This window comes from Phoenix dactylifera, chromosome 13 (assembly GCF_009389715.1).
Source record: "Phoenix dactylifera cultivar Barhee BC4 chromosome 13, palm_55x_up_171113_PBpolish2nd_filt_p, whole genome shotgun sequence".
In the NCBI taxonomy this organism is placed as follows: Eukaryota; Viridiplantae; Streptophyta; class Magnoliopsida; order Arecales; family Arecaceae; genus Phoenix; species Phoenix dactylifera.
In genome coordinates this window covers 2338186-2358941 of record NC_052404.1, presented here as the reverse complement: position 1 = coordinate 2358941, position 20756 = coordinate 2338186, and the positions used below count along the sequence as shown (strand labels likewise).

Below are 20756 nucleotides of genomic sequence, written 5' to 3'. Positions count from 1 at the left end.
ATTGGGTAGTTACTAATCCAATCCATATCTCAGCCTTCCCCCATTTGCCAACCAATCCACCATTACGTTTTCTTGTATGTATGTGCATGTATTTTATACTCCGGAAAAAGCCCTGCAACAAAATGCATATGTCAACGACTGTTGGTTGTATCATCCAATGCTTAGGTCGTATTAAAACTGAGATCAAGTTGAGGCCATTACTCAGGATGATTAATCTTGGTGTGCTATTTATTATAGTGGCCTGCAAGCTTCGCAATTTGCCCACACCAGCAATGAGGCAATGATTCAACAGAATGATTCCCAAGGAAGGCTCCGCGGAGTTTTTTCTTTCAAATAAGTTTGCAGCCAGGCATGTTTTTCAAAAAAATGTTTATGGTTGGGATCCCTCAGTTTGGAAAAACGTAATCAAAAAATAATATTGTCATAAACTTTTTTTTTTTCTTTTGATATAATTAAACAGAATATCACTTACCAAGCAACAATAACCACTACAATCTATTCAAATAATTAATAGTTAAAATAATCTAGCAATTCACACACAAAAGGCAACACAATTTTTTTAATATAAAAAATTCTTCAATGTGCAGTAAAAAACTATGAATCTAGTTAAGCCAAAAACTTCTATTATTTAGAATAATAAGATTACAATAGATTCTCTCTAGTTCAACTAGAGGCTGCACAAACATTAATAAGATTTAATCTTGGCTTTTACAACAAAAACATTCATCACCACCAATAAGGCAGATTTCAATAATAAACAGTAAAATAGAGAATGGATCTCACCGAGTGTTGATGCTTGAAATAATCAATAGAGAAGACTTTTTAAAGATCCAAACTGTTCAATCTATAACTCTCAATGGCGAAAATAACATACTGAAATTTTAGCCTAAGCCAGCAATTTTCTTCTTATCCATTTTTTTATCATTTTTAAAATACAAATGAAATGGTCTCGCATGAGGAGGGAGCACACCAGCACCCTCTTCCTTCATTCAGAGAGGGACCCAAAGCAGAAGCTTGTTGTTGAAGCTTACTCTGAAACGTGGGAAACGCGTGTGGAGTGGGTAAAGTGACGATAGTGCGAACTTCTCGAAACAATGGCTCTTGTTTTCCTAAACCAAGACTTCCCATCCTTTCTCACGAATCTGGTGCTTTGAAAAACCTGCATTTTTTTCCTATGCAGCGGAGAATAAGTATGTGGCAACATCATTCAAAGAAGCAGACACGCCCGCTAAAAGAGCAGTGGATGTTTTCTTTCATTGTCGGTAGACTCCGAATACTGCATGTATACAAAATTTCTGACGAGTCCGATCACAAAACTTGCCCCAGAAAGACCCATACTTTGGACCATAGGAGCCATCCCTATTAGATTTGGCCCATTGTAATGTAATAAGAATGACAGAGTCTCGTGGGGGTAGTTTGGATTAAGACTTCTATCAACTTCATAAGAGATACTTGTTCTAATTCCAACTCAAAAGAGGAGTGTATATTATACTTACTATGAGAGTAAGGAGGGGGGCGCGAGGAATATACGCCACAAATCAATCTTTTGCCTAAAAACAAAAATATACAAAAGTGGAATTTAACTCCACTAATTTAATAAATGATCACACAAACTTGCTAAGAAATTTTTAGATTTTTTTTAAAAAATAGAGATACATCCTGATCTCTTTTTTTCCCATATATTTTAATATTGATATTCTGCAAAAAACCCTATTATCTTTGACTCTTTAGTCTCTTTTACGTCATTGTCATTTAGGTATGCATGTTGTATTCTTCTTGTCTCACATCATATACCAAGCATCATGTTATTTTTTGACAATTCATGAACATAAAAAGAGACTTTTGGGTAAGAAAAATAATTTATTATCATTTCTTGACAGTAAACTTAGGCTAGCCTATATTAATCGATCATAATTTTGTCAATTCAATAAGTAATTAAAAAAAATGACAATAAGCCTTACTCATCTATTTGGAGGTAGCAGTATGGTAGATCCATAAAACTAACCCCAAGTAGATGGGATAAGGCTTATTGCTATATTTTGCACTAAGCTAGATCGAAGTCGAACTTGGTCAATTCCAATCAAAGTCATGCATTTATAACTCTCGACCAGCTAGCTGGAGATGACAAATTTTAGTATTCAAAACCTTATTAATCATAAAGATACTTCTACTCTACAAAAAATTATCTTTACCATATGTTGGACACCTTCCGCATTAAATCATCTTGAGTTGTATGTAATATTTTCTTTTCTAGAGAATCTGTGGAAGTGGACCTCGTGTTCTCCATTTTATATGATTTTATAAGACTCCTTTTAGATAAATACACCATTATTGTTATTATTTCATGCCCCTATTAGGAAAACAAAAGAAGTGCATTAATGAGAGTGGGGGTGTATTTATTGAGTTACATGACTAATAAAAGATCATAACAATTTATACGTTCTTCATGTGTCTTGCATATGCTAAATACTACCATAAACTGATGTTATTATATATGTCTAATAATTGGACAAAGGGGATGGAGGGGTAAATATTGACTTAGGAAATAAAGTAAAGAGAAATTTTGATGAAAATGTTCGAATCTCATGATGATTTCAACATAATCTCTTTTATACTGGAGATCTTTATATTTCTTCTAATTTTAAAAGCTCTAAATCAAAGGGACATAACTGAGTCACAGAGATAAATTTCAAATGAGAAAATATCAAGAAAATATGCAAGATAGAAAAATGAAGGAAAGGAAAAAAGTTCGCTCTGAAAGACAAATTAAGTACTGAGCAAAATGCAACATTAACTAATATAATGTTAGAAGAGTTAGCGCTCCTGTTTCATTTTGATGTATCTGGCTCATTTATTTTGGAATTTTAAGGACCTTTTGGACCTGACTATCTAGCCGATCTTATCATTAAAAATGGGGCAAAATACAAAATTTTGTGGTATTTCGTTTCTTTTTTTTTTTAAAAAAAAAGAACATTTCTTCCTTTGTTAGATTTATCAGTAACTTAAACTCTAATTAATTGTGAGTATATGTTCGCTGTTCTATTTGAGATGTGGTGGAAAGTTTTTGTTCAACCATTTCTATAATTAAGAAGGATTTCATGCGGATAACCAGAACCTTAGCACAACATCACATAATCTTGAGTTGTGCATGACAACATACTCACCAGATATCATTACAACCACAGTTCTTTTTTTTTATGTTTGCCGGGGGGGGGGGGGGGGGGGGATAAAAACCAAAAAAAGAACTCACAGAGTCACAGGAAGGCCCTTCCTTCCTACTACATGCTGTTGTCAAAAGTAAAGCTTGTTAAAGAGGACCAATAGGAAAGTCACGTGACAGCCGACTCAGATTTAAAGTTACATCTGCATGTCATACACATTCGTTAGGGAACAGGTTAACATGCATTTTATTTTTGAGCATAGCAAATCCTATGTTGTCAAGCTCTCCACCAGGTGTTTGTGGGTAACTTCTGACCTAAATAACAAACTATAAGCAACCATATTTCGAGATCCAAGAAAAACGCTATAATAGAATATATTTTGGATTCCCCAGCATTCAAAATAATACACTCCTGAACAACAAAAACGGATGGAAGGGGGCTAACCTTTAGTATGACCACATTATGAGATATCACCTTTAGAATGGCAAATTACAGATGCTACAGCCAGCATTTGTCTGGAGACGGGAAGACAGTGTTTGCTAATATATTTGGAGAAGGTCATGTTAAGCCCCTGCATTCAGCAAAATGAGCAATGTGCTACAACTAGAATACTCGCCTATATTTCCAGGATGTCTTTGGTCCTGAACTTCAAAAAGCAGCAGTTGACTCTTAACTAAAATCATCCCCTCCTCCTCCTTCCCCCCTGTTACAAGTACATGAAAAAACAAATCGTACATCAGCATGTTCCGACCTGCAGTTCAATGATAATTTAAGAACCAATTTTCATGAGTCGCTAAAAGAGATGCAGCATGCAAGTCAACTGCAAAAATTTCACGCCTAAAAAATAGAAGACAGCATATTTTTTTCGAACAAAATCCAAGTGGTTTTAATCAAAACCATGACCAGATAATGTATTGAGCAGTAATACTCCAAAGTTCATTATTTCACTTGGGACAAACTACTAGGAGTTGTGACCTTTCAAACAAGTTGAAAATTCTACTCTCGCTTGTAAAACAGCTATGGCCAAATAAAGCCTTCATGAAAAAAAAAAAGAGTGGAATTAGGTTTTGCCTTCTTTTTGGTGTTTCCCCATGGCTCAAGATACCAAAATCATTTTCATCACCCCAAAATGCAGGAACTCATTGTAAACATGGCTGGCACCTATAAAGTACTTCAGAGTAGAGAATGGATCTTATAACACTCCCTGACTCAAAATTTGGGTAGCATATGCTCATCTGTCAAGTGGTTCAGTTTCAAGATTATAATTTCTTTCCCCAAATAAACAAGCAAAAAGTGAAATAAGCCAGCTTCTATTTACTTTTTAATAAAGCATTTTCTGTCAATATCCATGTTTTCAGTTTTCTAATCTTCTCCTGTACGATTTGTCTCCTGCATAATTTTCAATGGTTGCTTCCCCATCTCATTCCATGTCAGAAACTTACGAAATTTCCGTCATGGCAAGTATGGTGTATATTCAACTCACCGAGACTGCATTGTCATTCATCCCCAGTTGCTTCCGTCTCTTGAATGAAGCCAGCACAGGGTTTTCCATAGCTGGTGGCCTTAACATGGACCGCTTGAATGGTGTCACATTCTGAAAGGCAGGGACAACAAAACAAGGAGGAAGGTCAATAACTTTTAGTTGAATACATATCTAAATAAGCAGTTCCAATCATCAATATGATAAAATTATGTATATGAAATCAGAGGATGTAGTGAAAAGAGTGAGAGGTCTTCAAACATTTTAATATTGGAACACTGTCATGATGATGTGCAAAAAAAAAAAATTCAGACAACTAGCAAAGTCAAAAGAATATAACAATACATCCAATTCTGTGAAGCCAGTAACAAGATTAGAAAGCTCAACCTTAGCAAGTTTTTTATCTTTGCGAGCTTGTCTCTCCCGCTCATCATATTCCTGATTTTCTTTCTCCAACAGGCGGATGAGGGCATCACAGCGCCTGGCAAGCTCTTGAGTGGTGCGGGACTTCACAAACCAGTCAAACCGGAATAAGGGCGAAGAGCGGAATGCTGCTTTCAGCTCATCCCAATTCCCATATCCAAGTTTGTGAACCATGCATAACTGAAAATATAAATAATGTAGTATCAAGACATGCCAGGAGGCCAAAAATATATAATCAATCGATCATTTGAGGACCCATAAAAATTGCACACCATGAAGCGGTCACATTCTTCATTGTACAACTTCCCTTTGTTTTGGCCATACTGAATCTTCAATTCTAACCAAGGATTCTTGTATCGATCTAACTTTTTCCCAATTGCCTTCATTATCTCATCCTTGCGAGAGATTCTTGCCTCCCCTCTTTCTATGCTCTTGATTATCCTATCATAATCTGATGGGACACCAAGCAAAATTAAGCACACAATATCAGGATGTGAAGATAGAAAACCAATTTTGATTTCTGCAGTACACATAATGTGAATATTGAGTAGAAAGAGAGCAGTATGTCATATGCAATTTGATAATGCATCATATACCATTCAATTCCGTGTATCTCTCTCTGAAGACTTTAGCATATCTTTCTACCTCCTCTTCTGTTTTGCCCTCCATTTCAGAAGCTATACCCCTTATGTTATTGCGGCCATACTTCTCGCATGCCCGAATAAATGTATTGAAGTCTCTCCTTGTCCATGTTGAAAAACCCTGAAATTTGCAAAAAGTATAATCATAAAAAATTCATTGTCTGCATCAATGTTACCGACCAGTGATCTCCCTCACCTCTTCTAGCAACTGCTCCCTTTCTTCCTGTTCCTCCCCAGTCAAGGGTTCACCCAAGTCTACAGAATCATTCAAAATTATCAGTTCCAGCCACAAATCAACCAAGACAATATCTGCTAAATGAATACAATACCTTCAGGTTCATCACCATCACCAAATGTGTCTTTTGACTGATTCCTTTGATGTGTATGCTGACCATATATAAACAAACAACGAAATCACCAATGCCCTTGCTAGAGAATTGAGATCAAAATCCTTTTACTAGCTAAAAACTATCAGAAAAAGCCTTATGATAGCATCTTGTAAACAGAGATATAAACAGCAAGAGGCAGCAGCCTTTCACAGTTGTACTTAGCTTGGTAGGATGACAAGCTAGGTACTGAGGAAATCAGAAGAAAAATACCCATCTAAAACAGTAATGAGAGGGTTGCTGAACATTTAAGCTTCTTTTGACAGTTTTATAATAAGCATCTGTACTTATAGTTGGGGATCCTTTCAGGATTGGAGTCAGAAAGAAATGACCACACAGTTCAACTACTGCCAAGTTATTCAAAAAAATTATACAAAAAAGGAGCAGGTTAAAGTAAACAAGTGCAGGATTAGAAAAAAGAAGAGAATATTAAAGAGTATGTCACGCACCATAAGATACCGCACTTCTTTTTCATACAATTCACTCAACCTCTTTGTGTTGAAAAACTGAAAATCATGTCTGTAAAATATGGTAGCACCAATCAAAATGTTCAGTAGTCACTCGTAGTCCAGTACAACATATGAACAGAAAAGGGACCAGCACCAAATTAAACTTACAACTGAGGCATGCGAGGAATCCGGGGCTCTTTTGCTCTTGCCGGACCACCTTGCCGCAACGCTTGCTTGAAGTAATTAACATCTGAGTAACTATAAAAATTGGTGGAAAATAAATCAGGTTCCTAAAGACTAAATAAAAACGCGATCTGCAGCCAACAAAATGGCCTTACTTTCGTTTTCTCTCCCTCCTTGAAGGTTCAACATAGTTCTCCGTGACAAGTTTCTTGAAGTCAATTTTGTTATCATCCTTCAAAAACAACAGGAGGGGGAATGAATACGGACGCAATAACTCAGAGTGCTTATATTACAGATATGGCCAAAATAAGTTAAGACTTTCCAAGAATCATTCAAAAAATTTTAAAAAAAATAAACAACAAAGCAGCAGCTTGTAAACAAGAGACCGTGCAACTACGATGTGGAACCACAGTATATTTCAAATTAGTGTACCTTCTCATCATCGAAATCATAAAGGTCAGCAGCTGCACAAAAAAGATGCAAGCATTGTAAAGCTAACCATTTGGCTCATCCAAGGAAATGAAAGATCAATGGAAGGGATCCACATACTGTCATCCATTTTAAACTTGATGGCATCTTCCGTAAATTTCTTCATTTTAGCATCGAGCTCAGCTGTTGCCTCCTCTCCTTTAGCTATGATACGGTCAATATCCTCGTCTGTTATTGTGCTATCCTTGGAGCTGAAGACCATTTCAGCACCAAATCTCACCATTTGCAACAATTCATCTTTATTAACAGCTGCATTAAGAAGAATCAAGAAAAACATGATATAAGAAATTCTGGAACATATACATACATAAACTGCATTGCAGGAAGACCACAAAATCTTTGAAAGGGGATTACTTACTTTTCTGCTCTGCTAACCGACCTTGTTGGATCACTAAAGCATCAAGTGCAAGTTTCTTATATGCCCTCTCAATCACTTTTTCTTCGATAGTGTACTGCATTTTTATAAGAAAAATGTTAAAAAGCTTTTCTATTCATTGTTTCACATTAAAGTTTGCTATTTAATTAACTCCATAAGGTTAGACCTCCGTGCAGAAACGGAACACTTGAACTTCTTTTTTTTGACCAATCCTGTGGGCACGATCTTGTGCTTGCAAATCAACTTGAGGATTCCTAAATACAGTGACAGAAAAATAAGGCCAAAGGTGCATGATATAAGAAATGAAGCATTAGCATATAAAAAGAATTACCAATCACTGTCATAAAGAATAACAACGTCTGCAGTGGCAAGGTTAATCCCCAGGCCACCAGCTCTGGTTGAGAGCAAGAAAATGAACTTTTCACTCCCTGGCCGATTGAAGGCTTCAATAGAAGCATCACGTTCTTCCCCACCAGTATTACCATCAATGCGACAGTATTGGTATCTGCGAAACATTAAATAATCCTCCAATATATCCAGAAGTCTAGTCATCTACATACCAAAACCAAACTATTAGCAGAAAATATTTAACAAACAGTAATAAAATATGAAAGCCACAGAATGGGCATATTCTATGCATACACACAAGAAGAGTATGAATTGAATGAGTCCAAAAAAGGAAAAGGGACTCTGTAAAAGCAATATTTGTTTGTTGCTGAGCAATACCAGTTCACGATCCACGAAATATGGCTTAACTTGAGAGCATTTTGCATGTTCTTTTGTAAACTGTTCTAGCTTTCAGGCATTACAAAGCAGAAAGTAAAATTGTCTACAATACAACAGCAAATATATGGAATAAGTTTAAACCTGTGAAAAAATTAGAACTCTGGAATCACGCTCTTTTAACTTGGGCAGCAATTTATCTAGAAGAACCATTTTTCCTGAAAAGAGATCATAAGGTCATGAAGCCTGTGCTTGGTTTGAAAGGTCAAAAGGTCCAACAGATTTTATCCTACCCGCATTTGTGACAAGATGTTCTCCTGTCATATAAGGTGGGCCAGGTTCCGCACCTTGGAACAGATATGGATGATTACAACATTTACGCAGCTGCATAGCTATGTTTAGAAGACGTTTACGTTCTCCTCCAGCATTAATGGCCTCCAGATCTTTCTGAAGCAGAGCACGGTAATACTGCTTCTGCATCTGGGACATTCCTACTTTGAGTATAGTTTCCTTTTTTGGAGGTAAACCTTTTTCAACATCAGATTTAAGCCTTCGGAGGAGAAATGGGTGAAGAACCTTAAAAATGAAAAGAAACAGAATCACTCATTAACACCATTAATCAAATAATAGCAAGCAAGTTTACCGACAATATACTCTTATTTTACCTTGTGAAGTTGTTGGACAACCTCTTGCTGATCATTTTCCCCAGATATTTGAAACCATGCATCAAAGGTTTCTGCTGAACTAAAAATCTCAGGGAGTAGAAAATTAAGAAGAGACCACAGCTCATGAAGATTATTCTGCACATATAGAAATTAACACAAATATATTTGTTCAAAAAGCTTGCTTGAACTACTTATGAATTGGAAAATAGAGACTGCTTGTGAAAATGTGCAAAAAAAAAAGTCCCCAAAAAAAGCACGTAAAAAAAATATGATGTAAATCCCAATCACTGATGCTTGTTGGTACACCCATTTTGCCATCCTAAAATTCAATCAGGAAGACATGCAATCAATTCATGCACGGTGCTTTAATAAACATAAGAGATAAGACCAAAGTAGTATATAGGATAAAGGTGCTTGCAAAAGAAAAGGTAGTTTGGCTGATTGAACTACACAAATTTAGCGGGAAAAGCAAATGGGACCCGCTCCTAGAAAGGTGAAAGCACTCAAGGAAATTGCAATTTGAAGCAAATTAATACCTGAAGCGGTGTTCCCGTAATAAGAAGACGATAGTTTGTATTATAGAGTCTCATTGTTTTAGAAAGAAGAGAGTTTTCATTTTTTATCCGATGAGCTTCATCAATAATAACATAACGCCAACTAAAGCGTCTTAGGGCATTTTTCTCTTTGATGGCCATTTCAAAACTAGTTACACATACATCGAACTTCCCAGCCACTAATAAATTATCGCATATATATTTCTGCAAAAAAAAAAAAGTTAGAATATGGAATCATGGATACAATTCAGCAATAATAATGCTTGAAAACAATGAAGAACGGGTATAAGCTTCTGACTGACCCTTTCATCTGGGTTTCCAAGAAACTTTATAGCACGCAAAACAGGACAGAAGCGGCGAATCTCTTTCATCCAGTTGCCAAGGGTAGATTTTGGTGCTACCACCATATGAGGGCCTGTAATCCCTCTGAACTCGTGCAAATAGCCCAGTAGAGAGATGGTTTGCAATGTTTTCCCAAGACCCTAGACGACAAATATTACCATATTACAAACAATTTAAAGAAAGAAACCATCTTCCACAATTGTGTTTAACTCAATCTGATATAAAATCAAGCAGGGTAGTTAAAGGATGGGAGAAAAAACAAGCTTGAAAAGTAATTTCATGTGTACCATTTCATCAGCTAGAATTCCATTGATTCCATTTTCATACAACCTTATCAGCCAATTTAATCCTGCCAGTTGGTAATCCCTCATTTTTCCTTGTATACCTGAGAAGAAAAGATATACAAAGCAAAATCAAACACACAAATCCAAATGTCTGACCGCTAACGAGCTAGAAAAAACAAGGGCTGGTCCAACATTAGTAAGAGAGAATTATTTAAATTTAACCTGGAAAAAGAAGTTTGAATGTTTTCCATACATAATTAGATCATGGTGATGAAAACTAAATATTCAATATTGTGGAAATGATGGTATGCATTATTGAAACTCCTTAACACTTACCTTTTCAGTGTGAATATACTGACCTGCTGCCATTAGTTATTGCATCACCTAAACTTCTTAATGTTTGACTCTAAACATGGAATCACATGCCAACCATTACTATTATTGATGGGTTACTTTCCCATAGATCAGTGTTTGACAGGGTGATCACATGTAGAATGAACCATTGATAGGTTTTATTGGACTGGTTCAGACAGTTTCAAGTCTTCAGGTGCTACAAGTCAAAAAGGGGCAGATGTCACATGGTTCTCATACCATCCGATCTTCTCTTTTTGGAGATTTTTTTTATGGTACACATGTCATGCAATCATTCAAAGAAAAAAGAGAGACTGGAGAAGAGAATGGAAGACAATGAAAATGGATGCAGGATAGCTTATTTGCATATTTCATTCATCATTGTAAAACAATCACATTAGAGCATGCATGGGAATGTACAAGGCTTTCATACAATAAGGACTCCTTACTAAGAAAACTTACAAGATGGTTGTGAAACCAAACGTGTCCCTCCTGCAGTAGAGAAACCACCTTCTTCCTCCTTAAGGCATTCTTCATCCTCTTCCTCCTCAGTTAATTTTGATGCATGGCGCCCCCTGAAAAAGATTGCATCAGAAACATGTTGTGCAAAGTATCATAATATAAGTACTCCAAAAAATGTCCTCAAAAACATCACACACTATAATAAAGATTTTGAGCAATGTTAAAAAAAAAAAGAATCCAAGAAGCACAATAAATTTTTAAGTGATTATTTACAGAAATAATATTTAGGGGCATAGGAAGAGCCAAGCTAAAAACAATCCGTTTGAAACAATTCTATCATTATAATCACATAGCTGGACTAGGAGATGTTTAACAGCAATTTTCATGGCCCATCAGCTGAAGACTGTTTTTAACATATTCTTATGAAAGAGGCATCCTTTTTCACCAAAATGTTTTTGCATATAGATCGTAAATCAATTCAACAAGAACCCCACCCCCACCCCAACCAACCAGAAAAAAAGGAACAACATTATCTTCACATTTAAAACATAAGTCATACATCTAAAAGGATCCAAATTAAAACACCAAGTTTAAAAAATTTTAAGTTTCTATTTCCAAATGATCACAGAGATTCCTCAGGGGTCATGCTTGGTGCAATGGTAAAACCGTAAAAGACTTGGGCAAGCAAGTGCAATGGCACGGGTTCGAGTTCTAGAGAAGCCACTTTGTGCAAAAAAAAAAGGTCAAATGTTAGGTTTGTCTCCAGCTTGCCCCTCCCAGTATCCCAGATTGCTTGGAACATAACGAAATAATATACTTTTTTTATCACACAGATGCCTCATTATGCAAAGAAATATAATTTAAAATTAATAACTATCATCTTTAATTACGAAACAAGGCATTTAAAACTTAAGATCTCAGCCGTCTTGGTGGGTGGACAATTTCGAGATGAACCAGGTTTCCGTTTACCCAGGCCAAGTTGGTAAGTTGAGAATCTTTGGAAAGAGTTGAAATGTTCTAAGATCTCGGCCAATATCATTGGAATCAAGATATATGAATACTGTAATAATTGGTTAAACCTAATTAACTACCACCTTTAGGCATTAATTTTGATATTTGATCATTAAAATTGTTCATTTAAAATTGTAAAAGAGAAATCAGAACATCTTGGCCAATCTACTGATATTGCACCGAGATCTTGGATATATCAGTTTATAGTAGCAAAAGATAATAAGTACTGAAATTTCATATGTATCATATTGCCAAATGTCCAATATGGGAGATAGGCCAAAATCTTGTCCAGATGAAGACAGTGTTACGAAAGTCACAAAGTTCATATCCTTAACATGTGCACTCTATTCCAACTATCAAACATCACAAAATCTGATTTTTCTTTTTTTTTACTTTATGTTCATTCAATTATTGAATGATACTACCAAATATTGTAGTTAAAGTATATAGAAGCCATAAACTCGGACTTGACACCACTTATTTTGACTCTATAAACCATCAAAATTTGATAATTCTCATTAGAAAATATAATAACTTCCAATAATTGCAAATCTCTTTGCTCATGGTGTAGAAAGAATCTCCCCCATCAGGGCATGGTTGGTTGAGCATGAGACACCCTATCCCGTCTAGGGAGTTAGAGAAGTCTGAGACACCCAAATGTGACAACATTGTCATGTTAATGATGAAATGACAGAAGAACTTAGATTTAAAAGTTTATTAGCTAAAATACCAGAATATTGAACTGATAGGAAGAGGGCTGCGGGCAACGTTCAGCTACTTAACAGAGAAGATAAGCAGACAAAGAAGGTGAACAGCCATAGGGATTTACATTCGAGTTATCCAGTTAGGTAGAAACATATTCCCTAGTTTCTACACATAAGCTTCACTTGTGTCTCTATCTTGCCAGAAGGAAAGAAAAAGGCCTATTTGTGTATAGGGCAAGGTTATATCATCCCAACCTGACTACAAACAAAGTGTTCCTGCAGATGCAGGATATATTGCTCATGTTTTGCACTACCATCTGATGAGAAATATGGGGGCAGTTTGGTTTTTTCCCTAGTGCAATAATTGCATCGAAATGGAGGAAATATCAAAACACCTGCATGTGGATCATCACTTGCCAATGCAAGGATGTTGCATTCGAATTCCCCAATCGGCATTCACACACAGAACAGAGAGATTGTACGGGAGGCATTTTTTTGGTGGAACCAACTTATAAATGGGTCTGGTGGAAGCGATCTAAACAGACTATAAGCAATGGAAATCAAGTATTAAAAATCAAAAGAAAACATGCAAATGTTAAAAGAGAGAGATTTAAATTAGGTACTCTATCCTATACCCATAAATGCAGGAACAAAATAAAATTAAAATCAAACAAGGAATAGAAGGCCGTGATTGGACTTATCTTCTTATGAAACTATGCCATGATTTATAGATAGATGAAACAAATTTTGGTACACACAAAAAGAAGGGCACAGCATCTCTTTTTTCCTTCATAATTAGGATCCCTTAGTCAAGTCATGGTGGAAGGAAACTTCTACCTAGGGTAATTTACCTGCTTCAGAAATCTCAAGGAAATTCAAACTTGTATTTTCTCTCTAAGCACTTCCTTAATTGAAATGTTCTTTAAATATCCACTCCTGAGCACCCATACCTACCCCCACACCAACTCCTAATTCTGGTAAGTAATTTCAAGTCAAGAAAGTCTTAACTGAAAAGAGATAGAAGGGAGCACAACATCTTTCATCCACTCTTTCTTGGTTAAGGTTTCTTAAAGTGAGGATGATTCTATAGGAGGCATGGGATCCTTTCCAAGTGTTATTAGGAAATAAAGGATCACTTGCTAAGTGACTTGATTTCCTAAGGAACTATAGATAGCAATCAAGTGCTAGAGATAAAGCTACAAACAGGCAAACAAAGGGCCATAACAAATGAAGGGGGAATGAATTAGATTTGCAATTGACCTTATCAAATCTTTGAAGGGAACAAAATTATCCCTTGAGACTGCAAGATGAGAGAGAAACTTCCGGATTGAGGGGAACATAGATATGTTTGTAGAGAATGGGAAGAGTTAAGCAAGACTAATACACGGCATATTCAAGTTCCAGCAGGCTATTGTAGGATGGGACCAAGTTGGAGATTAAATGAAAATTTGCTTTACATTACTTCTTTGGTAGGAATTTATTTTTAAATTATAAGTTTATAAGCATGCATCAATCATTAGCTAATATAAATAGAACATGAAAACTAATTTGAACTTCATTAGGCTAATTGGAGAACACCATAACCTAAAATCAAGCATTTCATAGAACAAATGTGCGTTGAAGGTTGACATTAGCTATCTTATATCAAACTCCTAGATGAGATGGATATGACCCAAGCCAACCTAGAAATAAATTCAAAATTTGAATGGAGCCTTGGTGCAACAATACACCCACACTACTTAAGTCCAAATCAAGCCTAAACAAAGCCCACCTGATGGGCCTTGAGTGAACATGCAATCATTTCTAGCCCAAATCATGAATTAACTCAGAGATTATGAGGCACAATTGGATAGGACATGTAGGTTTGGGCAAATATTAGTAAAAAAGGGCAGCATAGTGCACGAGGCTACCATCATTCATCATTGCAGGGTCTAGGGAGGCTCAGATGTATGCAGCCTTATGCTTGCATGTGAAGAGGCTATTTCCGTGTTACGAATATATGACCTCCAAGTCACAATGAAGCAACCTAACCATTACGCCAAGGCTCACCCTCTTTGGGCAAATATTAATATAAATATTTTATTGGTCAGTTCTTCAATTGTTGCTTTGTGCTTGGAACACACATGAGTTCCTTGTGGAATATATTAACCTCATAGTGTATATTATTTACATATGATTGATGAGAACTAATGAGTGTGGAAATGGAAGATGCTCAAATTGCAACTACTTTCCAAGAATGGCCTCAAGAATATGAATTAGCTGACTTAAACAAGTAACTCCTAGAAGTGGTTAAATCTGCATCTTCTCCTCTTTCATGGAACTTAGCAAGACCAACTACACCATTAAGTACCTAACAATGTAACATTTCTAATCAAATATCTTGCTTAAAGCAGAATCACTTCTATGTCATTTAAGTCAATAAGAAACATTGATTAACTAAAAAGGCTATAAACCATAAATAAATATAAGATTAGTCGATTAAAGAATTTATAAGTGTGTTTTCAATATCTAGTTAAATGGTTAAAATTTTGGAGGTCCATTAAGTATTAAAATCAGAAGACACCAACTATTGCAACAAATGGAAAACATTCATGAGGAAAGTTGATATGTTTAGTCAGTGGCTTCCAACTGTGCTTTCTTTATTAGGAATGCCACCCAAGGTACTAATTATGATGCCAGCAATATTACCTTCCTCTTTGCTTCTTCTCTGATGCAGATTGTACACTTTTTGCAAAATGAGCAAATATCTCAGTCTGTTGCAGCAAATACTTAAGCCGTCCTTTACCTTTATTGTTCTGAGAGTGTATCAATTGTTAGCTTGCACAAAATGATAAGCATAAAAACACAGAAGCTACAAAGCAAGCATGGCAGCAGAAATACATTAGAGGGGAAAAAATATAGAAACACGATATGAGTCATTGTCTCATGGATGACAAACAAATAAATAATTGAGAGGGAACATTCCCTTTTTCAGTATGTACATTTTCCCAAGATCCATCCTCTTTCTACTAATATACTTCCCATGTTAAACTCTCTCTAGAATCTAAATCATGTCGTCATAGAAATGGATTGGAGTTTGTTGTGCACAGGAAAAAGAGAATTGCACTTAGCAAGGTCTTTTCATGGTCGAATTTTCATGCACGCACACACAGAAACACGCGCCCACACATGCACCCACCCACCCACTATATATATATATATATATATATATATATATATATATATATATATATATATATATATATATATCAAACACATGCAAGTCATGTTGTCCATGATCAATTTTAGGGGAAAGAATGTGCACAGATAGCATTTCCTACATAATCTGAATTTATTTTCCGTTTTTATCTGCCAATACACTCCATTTCCTAATTTATACATTGACGATGTATCTAAGAAAAGGGGATGACCATTTGCCAAGGATGTGGATTTCATGCCATGCAATGCTTCACAAGCAGTGCATTGTAAATTGACTCTAGTTATATAAAATAGGTAGATCTTGGCATGCATTGTAAAGCATATAAAGTATCTCTCATTGATCCTTCCCAGTTAGTTTCATGCAAAATCTACAGACCATGTCAGCATCAATGGCAGCATTTTGTTGGGCCAGAATTTCTTGAATCTTTTGCTTCTTCAGCCTCTGCATCTCTCTTAGCCTGGCTCTCTCGCGCTTTCCAATTTCAGCATTTACAGATGGCTCCCCAGCCTGCATAAATATCAAAGCAATTACTTCAGCACATGCAGAAGCTTCTCCTGACAGATACCTGGGTTCCCTAGCATCAAAGAACTCGATATGATGCCGACTTTCTTGGGAAAGACAATCAGAGTTAGAAGCTTCAGCTTCTGAAAGAGAAAAACCTAGGCCTCTCTCCTTTCCCCCCCCCGAGATCATCAGCCAAGTACTATTCATGTGAATATTATAAATCCATGTCCATGTAAACCCTTCCTCCTTAGCAAAACAAACCACAATCCAATAGCAATAACAAAAAATCAATCAAAAAGAGACAGATGGTAAGAAGCTAACCCTAACGACACAAGGGAGCAAACTTTCATAGCAAACAACAAAGAAACCACGGAAGGGCTACAAAATTAAGCAGTGATCGCCAAGAAATCCAATAAACCACATCAAACCCATCAGGAAAGGGAAGAAGAAAAAAATCAATCTTTCTACTCGGCTATACAACCATTTATAAGGAAGAAACGGAAAACACGAGAAATCATTAAAACCGATCTGGAAACATAAAATCAACGATTTGATGGTCAGACACCCTAGCCCCCACTCCTGGACGGCCTCATCGGCAAGATCGTGATTTTTTTTTTATTCACGTCTAAACCATTTACCTCGTCTGCTTCATCGTTTGGCTCCGCGACGGCCTCATCGTCCTCCGTCGAGTCATCGCCGTCACCTCCGAACTCCTCGTCGTCGGGGCTCGCCATCCCGGCGACGGCTTCGAGCTCCTCGTCCTCCTCCTCTTCCTGGTTCGCGTCGGCCTCGTTCTTTTCCTCCTCGGAGGAGGAGATCGAGCTGTTGGAGGGGGTTTCCTCGGATATATCCTCGGAATTCGAGGGCTTCGCCATGGGGAATTTGGGGACGAGGGTTTGATGTCGGAGAAGTAAGGATGGCGTGAGGGAGGGGGGGAGGAAGGGGGGGAGTTCGAGAGGAGAGCGTGCGGAACGAGAAAAACCCGACATGAGGCATTATATAGTGCACCGAGAGGTTCGCACATGTGGAGTTTTGGTGCGTGTGAGGATCGAGGAAACCTTTCCCGCCTAACGTTAAGTCGGTTTTAATTTTTTTAGTATTTTTTAATCCTTTCCTCCCTTGTTCTGTCTCCCTACTTTAAGACCGATTTGATGGTTGTGCCAATTGTTTTTAGTGGTATTTTATTTTTTAATTTTATAGGATATATCTATACTAGATATATATGAATTATCTATTTCATTTTTAAAAAAAAAGATTTTTATTTTTTAGTGTATTTTAGATTTTTATGTGTGCTTCTTAAAAGGTTGTTTGTCTTTTAGATTGAAATGACTGCTTTTAAATTAGTTGTATTTCATAATGATCGAGAAGATGGTAAGATACGCAGCTTAGGTAAATATCATCAGGGAAAGAAAAAAAAGATTATGCTGAATCACCCTTTGTAGCTTTGTAATACAATACTGAATTAAAGTTTTCAACAAATAGTGATAATTTTGAAAGTTCAATTTCACTAGAGCATTGAAATATGATGGAAGAGCCAAACTTGGTTTTCTGATTTATGATCATAAAGGTCGTATAGGGGTTGAGGTATCATCTTCGTTTTTACATTTTGAGCTATGATTGAATTGTAGGCCACTAAAAAATGAATGCACTTTGTTGTTCTCAACTCAAAACTGACAAGATTTTGACTGGAATATGACTCCACGTACCATTATTAGCTAGGTTAGGGTATACATTGGGCATTCCTATTTCCCTCACCATATTTGAAATCAATAAATTGTTTGAGAAACTAGATTAACATACAAATAAAAGAAAACAGGAATGAAGAATCCTTTAGTTCATCAAGGAATTTTTCTCAAAAAAAATTTATTAATATGTTAGAAGGCCACCCCTTATAATATATTAGATGTATATTTATAGGAAATTGTTCTCTATCCCTAATTCAGATATTAAATCTGATACAAAGTTGTACTCAAAATAGGACTTGACAATAAGAAAACATGCAAGAGTTATTCTACTATGAAAACCTAGCTACAAAAATATAAGAAAAAATGGTGAAAATCTCTGAATCTTGTGAGAGAGCATGCTCACTCGCTAGATAGAAATAAATTAAATATTAGCTTACTAAAGTCTTTGCATGCGGATTCACCGTCTCCCGTAACACTTAGCATGGTCTAGTTGGTTATAATACCCGATGGCTACATTTTATGCTATATTAATAAAAAAACAATTCCAAAAAAAATGATATTTTTATTTTCTATCATTATTGAAAAAATGAAACATCATAATGCAGCTTAGTTTTTTTATAAGAGCCATAACAAGAACCAAAAAGGATCGGTGGATGCAGTTCCACATCTTTGGCATTTTGAGTCAGGAGTCTATCTTTCGCATAAAAGAGGGATTCACCTTCCTTCGTACAAATGTGTTGTTGAATCATCCACAAGTTGCTTTCAAATCTTGCAGGCAGGTGAATGATGGAGTTTGGAGTGCTTTGAGAGTTGTGTTGTGGGTGATCCAATAAGGGGGAGGGGGGAACTCTTGTTCAGACTATTTGGGATCAGTATTATGACTTTTTATATGAAAAAAATGGATTAACATTAAGAAGTTTCATTTTTCAACGATGAGGGAAGAATAAAGACGTTCTTTTAAACTGCACCCTTGTGGCCTCGTATATTACAAGACAATTTTCAATATATATCGGACAAACATAGTTGTATGCCTCAACATCTTATTTCAATTCTGATTTCGATTCTGATTGCGAACTAAATGAATCTTAACTAATCACTAATTGTTGCATACAATAGGGGAACTATGCCAAAAGTGGAGCAGTGATATGTAGCGATACTCAAAAATAAATGCTAAGCTTATATCAAACCTTTAGACTTTCTCAAAAACTTCTTCAGGAAAGAGACATAATTTTTGGTTTGGTGCGGAGGACTAGAAAAATGTGGCATTACTTTTTGAGAAGAGAGATCATAGGCTTTCTTAGACATTCTTTTCATCACAATTTTGTTAGGAGATCATGCAAGTAAGATTAATGTTGGTCCATACTTGATTAGAGTATTTATAGTTGCTCCATGCAGGCTATAAATAATATTATTGGAGTCCTCAAAAGGAGGTAAGTTTTGATTTGGCCAAGTGACCTAACTTTCAACCTAAGACCCATCTCAATCAAATCAATCTAATATTATTTGACGTATGTGGTTGCGCCTTAAACATTGCTTTGTCTTTCCCTCTAAAATAATATCCACTTTGGGGGAGTTTTTTTTTTCCTAATGTGAACAAAAACTTACTCCTATCATGTGGTTTAGCAGCATTGGAACTTCTAAATAATAGGATGGTTATATATTTTGTTATCAAATCAATATTTGGTGGACTGATGATGCATATATTATGGATTTAGTTGATACATACTCAAACCAATATATATCAAAGATTTATCAGAAGAACAAAGGTGTTTGATATTGAGTTTGGGCCTCAATCAAGCCTATCACAAATTTATCTAAAAGAGATTTAATTAAATGAAACCGCTATCAATACAATTTAGGCTGAGTTGGAAGGATTTGACAAATCTAACCAAGATGTATATCTTAGAAAATATTCTTTTGCACCACATCAAGTTCTAGCAAAATATTATTTTCTTTAATTGCGAGAAATAAATAAAAAAATATTTATGGAAAAAGTTTATAACCATAAATAGAGGTTTCCAATCATTAGGAAGAACATCTTGAATAAAATTTCTAATTTTATTCTTTATTATTTTTTGAGAGTTCATTTCTTCTTCCTATTGTGCTACTCCATTGTTGGTAGATTTTTTTTCTCAAGAAGACATACCATCATGTGCTATATTTGCATTCCAAGTGAGGAAGGGCTACACAGCGCTAGCATGTTTGGGCTAGGATGCACAAATAGTGGCCATTTCAAGCTTGTTGGGCTAATATCATGTTCTTGGGACCATTCACTAAGGATAGCAACGGATCATGAATGGATCGAGTAGGTCATTACTTATACTTATTTTAAACTTACCTCAAGATAAGATAGGCAGATAAAACCTCAGAGCGGAGCAGGATGGATAGAGTTAAGCTGGATGGGTTGGATAGTTTTGGTCAAGAAAAGCTACAAAAAGCTTTTTTTTTTGGTATATAAGTCTTTTTTTCTTTTTTCTTTTTTCTACTTTATGAGGAGATTTGTGAAGAGTTATATAGATCTAGATTGAATTTGAGCTAAGTTCTACCATCCCCTATATCAAGTAAAATATAGCTCATTAGGATTTGAGTCGGGTTAGGTGCTCGATGAAGTGGAGTAAATTTCTACCGTGGAATAAATTTCTAACCTTTCACCCTTTCTGTCCCCTCTCCATCCCATCCCCAAT

General features: G+C 36.0%; 1 protein-coding gene across 1 annotated transcript; it reads right to left on the bottom strand.

The window, feature by feature from the left end:
* Positions 1–3502: 3502 nt before the first annotated feature.
* On the bottom strand, positions 3503–17350 carry LOC103711733 (ISWI chromatin-remodeling complex ATPase CHR11). Its single transcript, XM_008797994.4, has 25 exons — positions 17026–17350; positions 16259–16390; positions 15373–15479; positions 10970–11082; positions 10160–10257; positions 9833–10012; positions 9513–9734; positions 8977–9111; positions 8605–8887; positions 8456–8529; positions 7920–8140; positions 7755–7842; positions 7571–7664; positions 7273–7461; positions 7156–7187; positions 6879–6955; positions 6709–6798; positions 6541–6610; positions 6035–6092; positions 5902–5960; positions 5661–5826; positions 5337–5515; positions 5029–5244; positions 4645–4755; positions 3503–3864 (listed from the first exon to the last, which is right to left on the bottom strand). Exons 1-25 carry the CDS (start codon positions 17260–17262, stop codon positions 3841–3843), a joined length of 3255 nt encoding a protein of 1084 aa, XP_008796216.1. The 5' UTR covers positions 17263–17350; the 3' UTR covers positions 3503–3840.
* Between the last annotated feature and the right edge of the window lie 3406 nt (positions 17351–20756).

Coding starts and splice junctions, on each gene's coding strand:
- LOC103711733 (XM_008797994.4), bottom strand. CDS start 17,262: ATGGCGAAGCCCTCGAATTCCGAGGATATATCCGAGGAAACCCCCTCC. Junction 8,141..8,455: donor GAGTTCTAATTTTTTCACAG/GTTTAAACTTAT, acceptor TTTGGTATGTAG/ATGACTAGACTTCTGGATAT. Junction 7,843..7,919: donor ATTCTTTATGACAGTGATTG/GTAATTCTTTTT, acceptor CACTGTATTTAG/GAATCCTCAAGTTGATTTGC.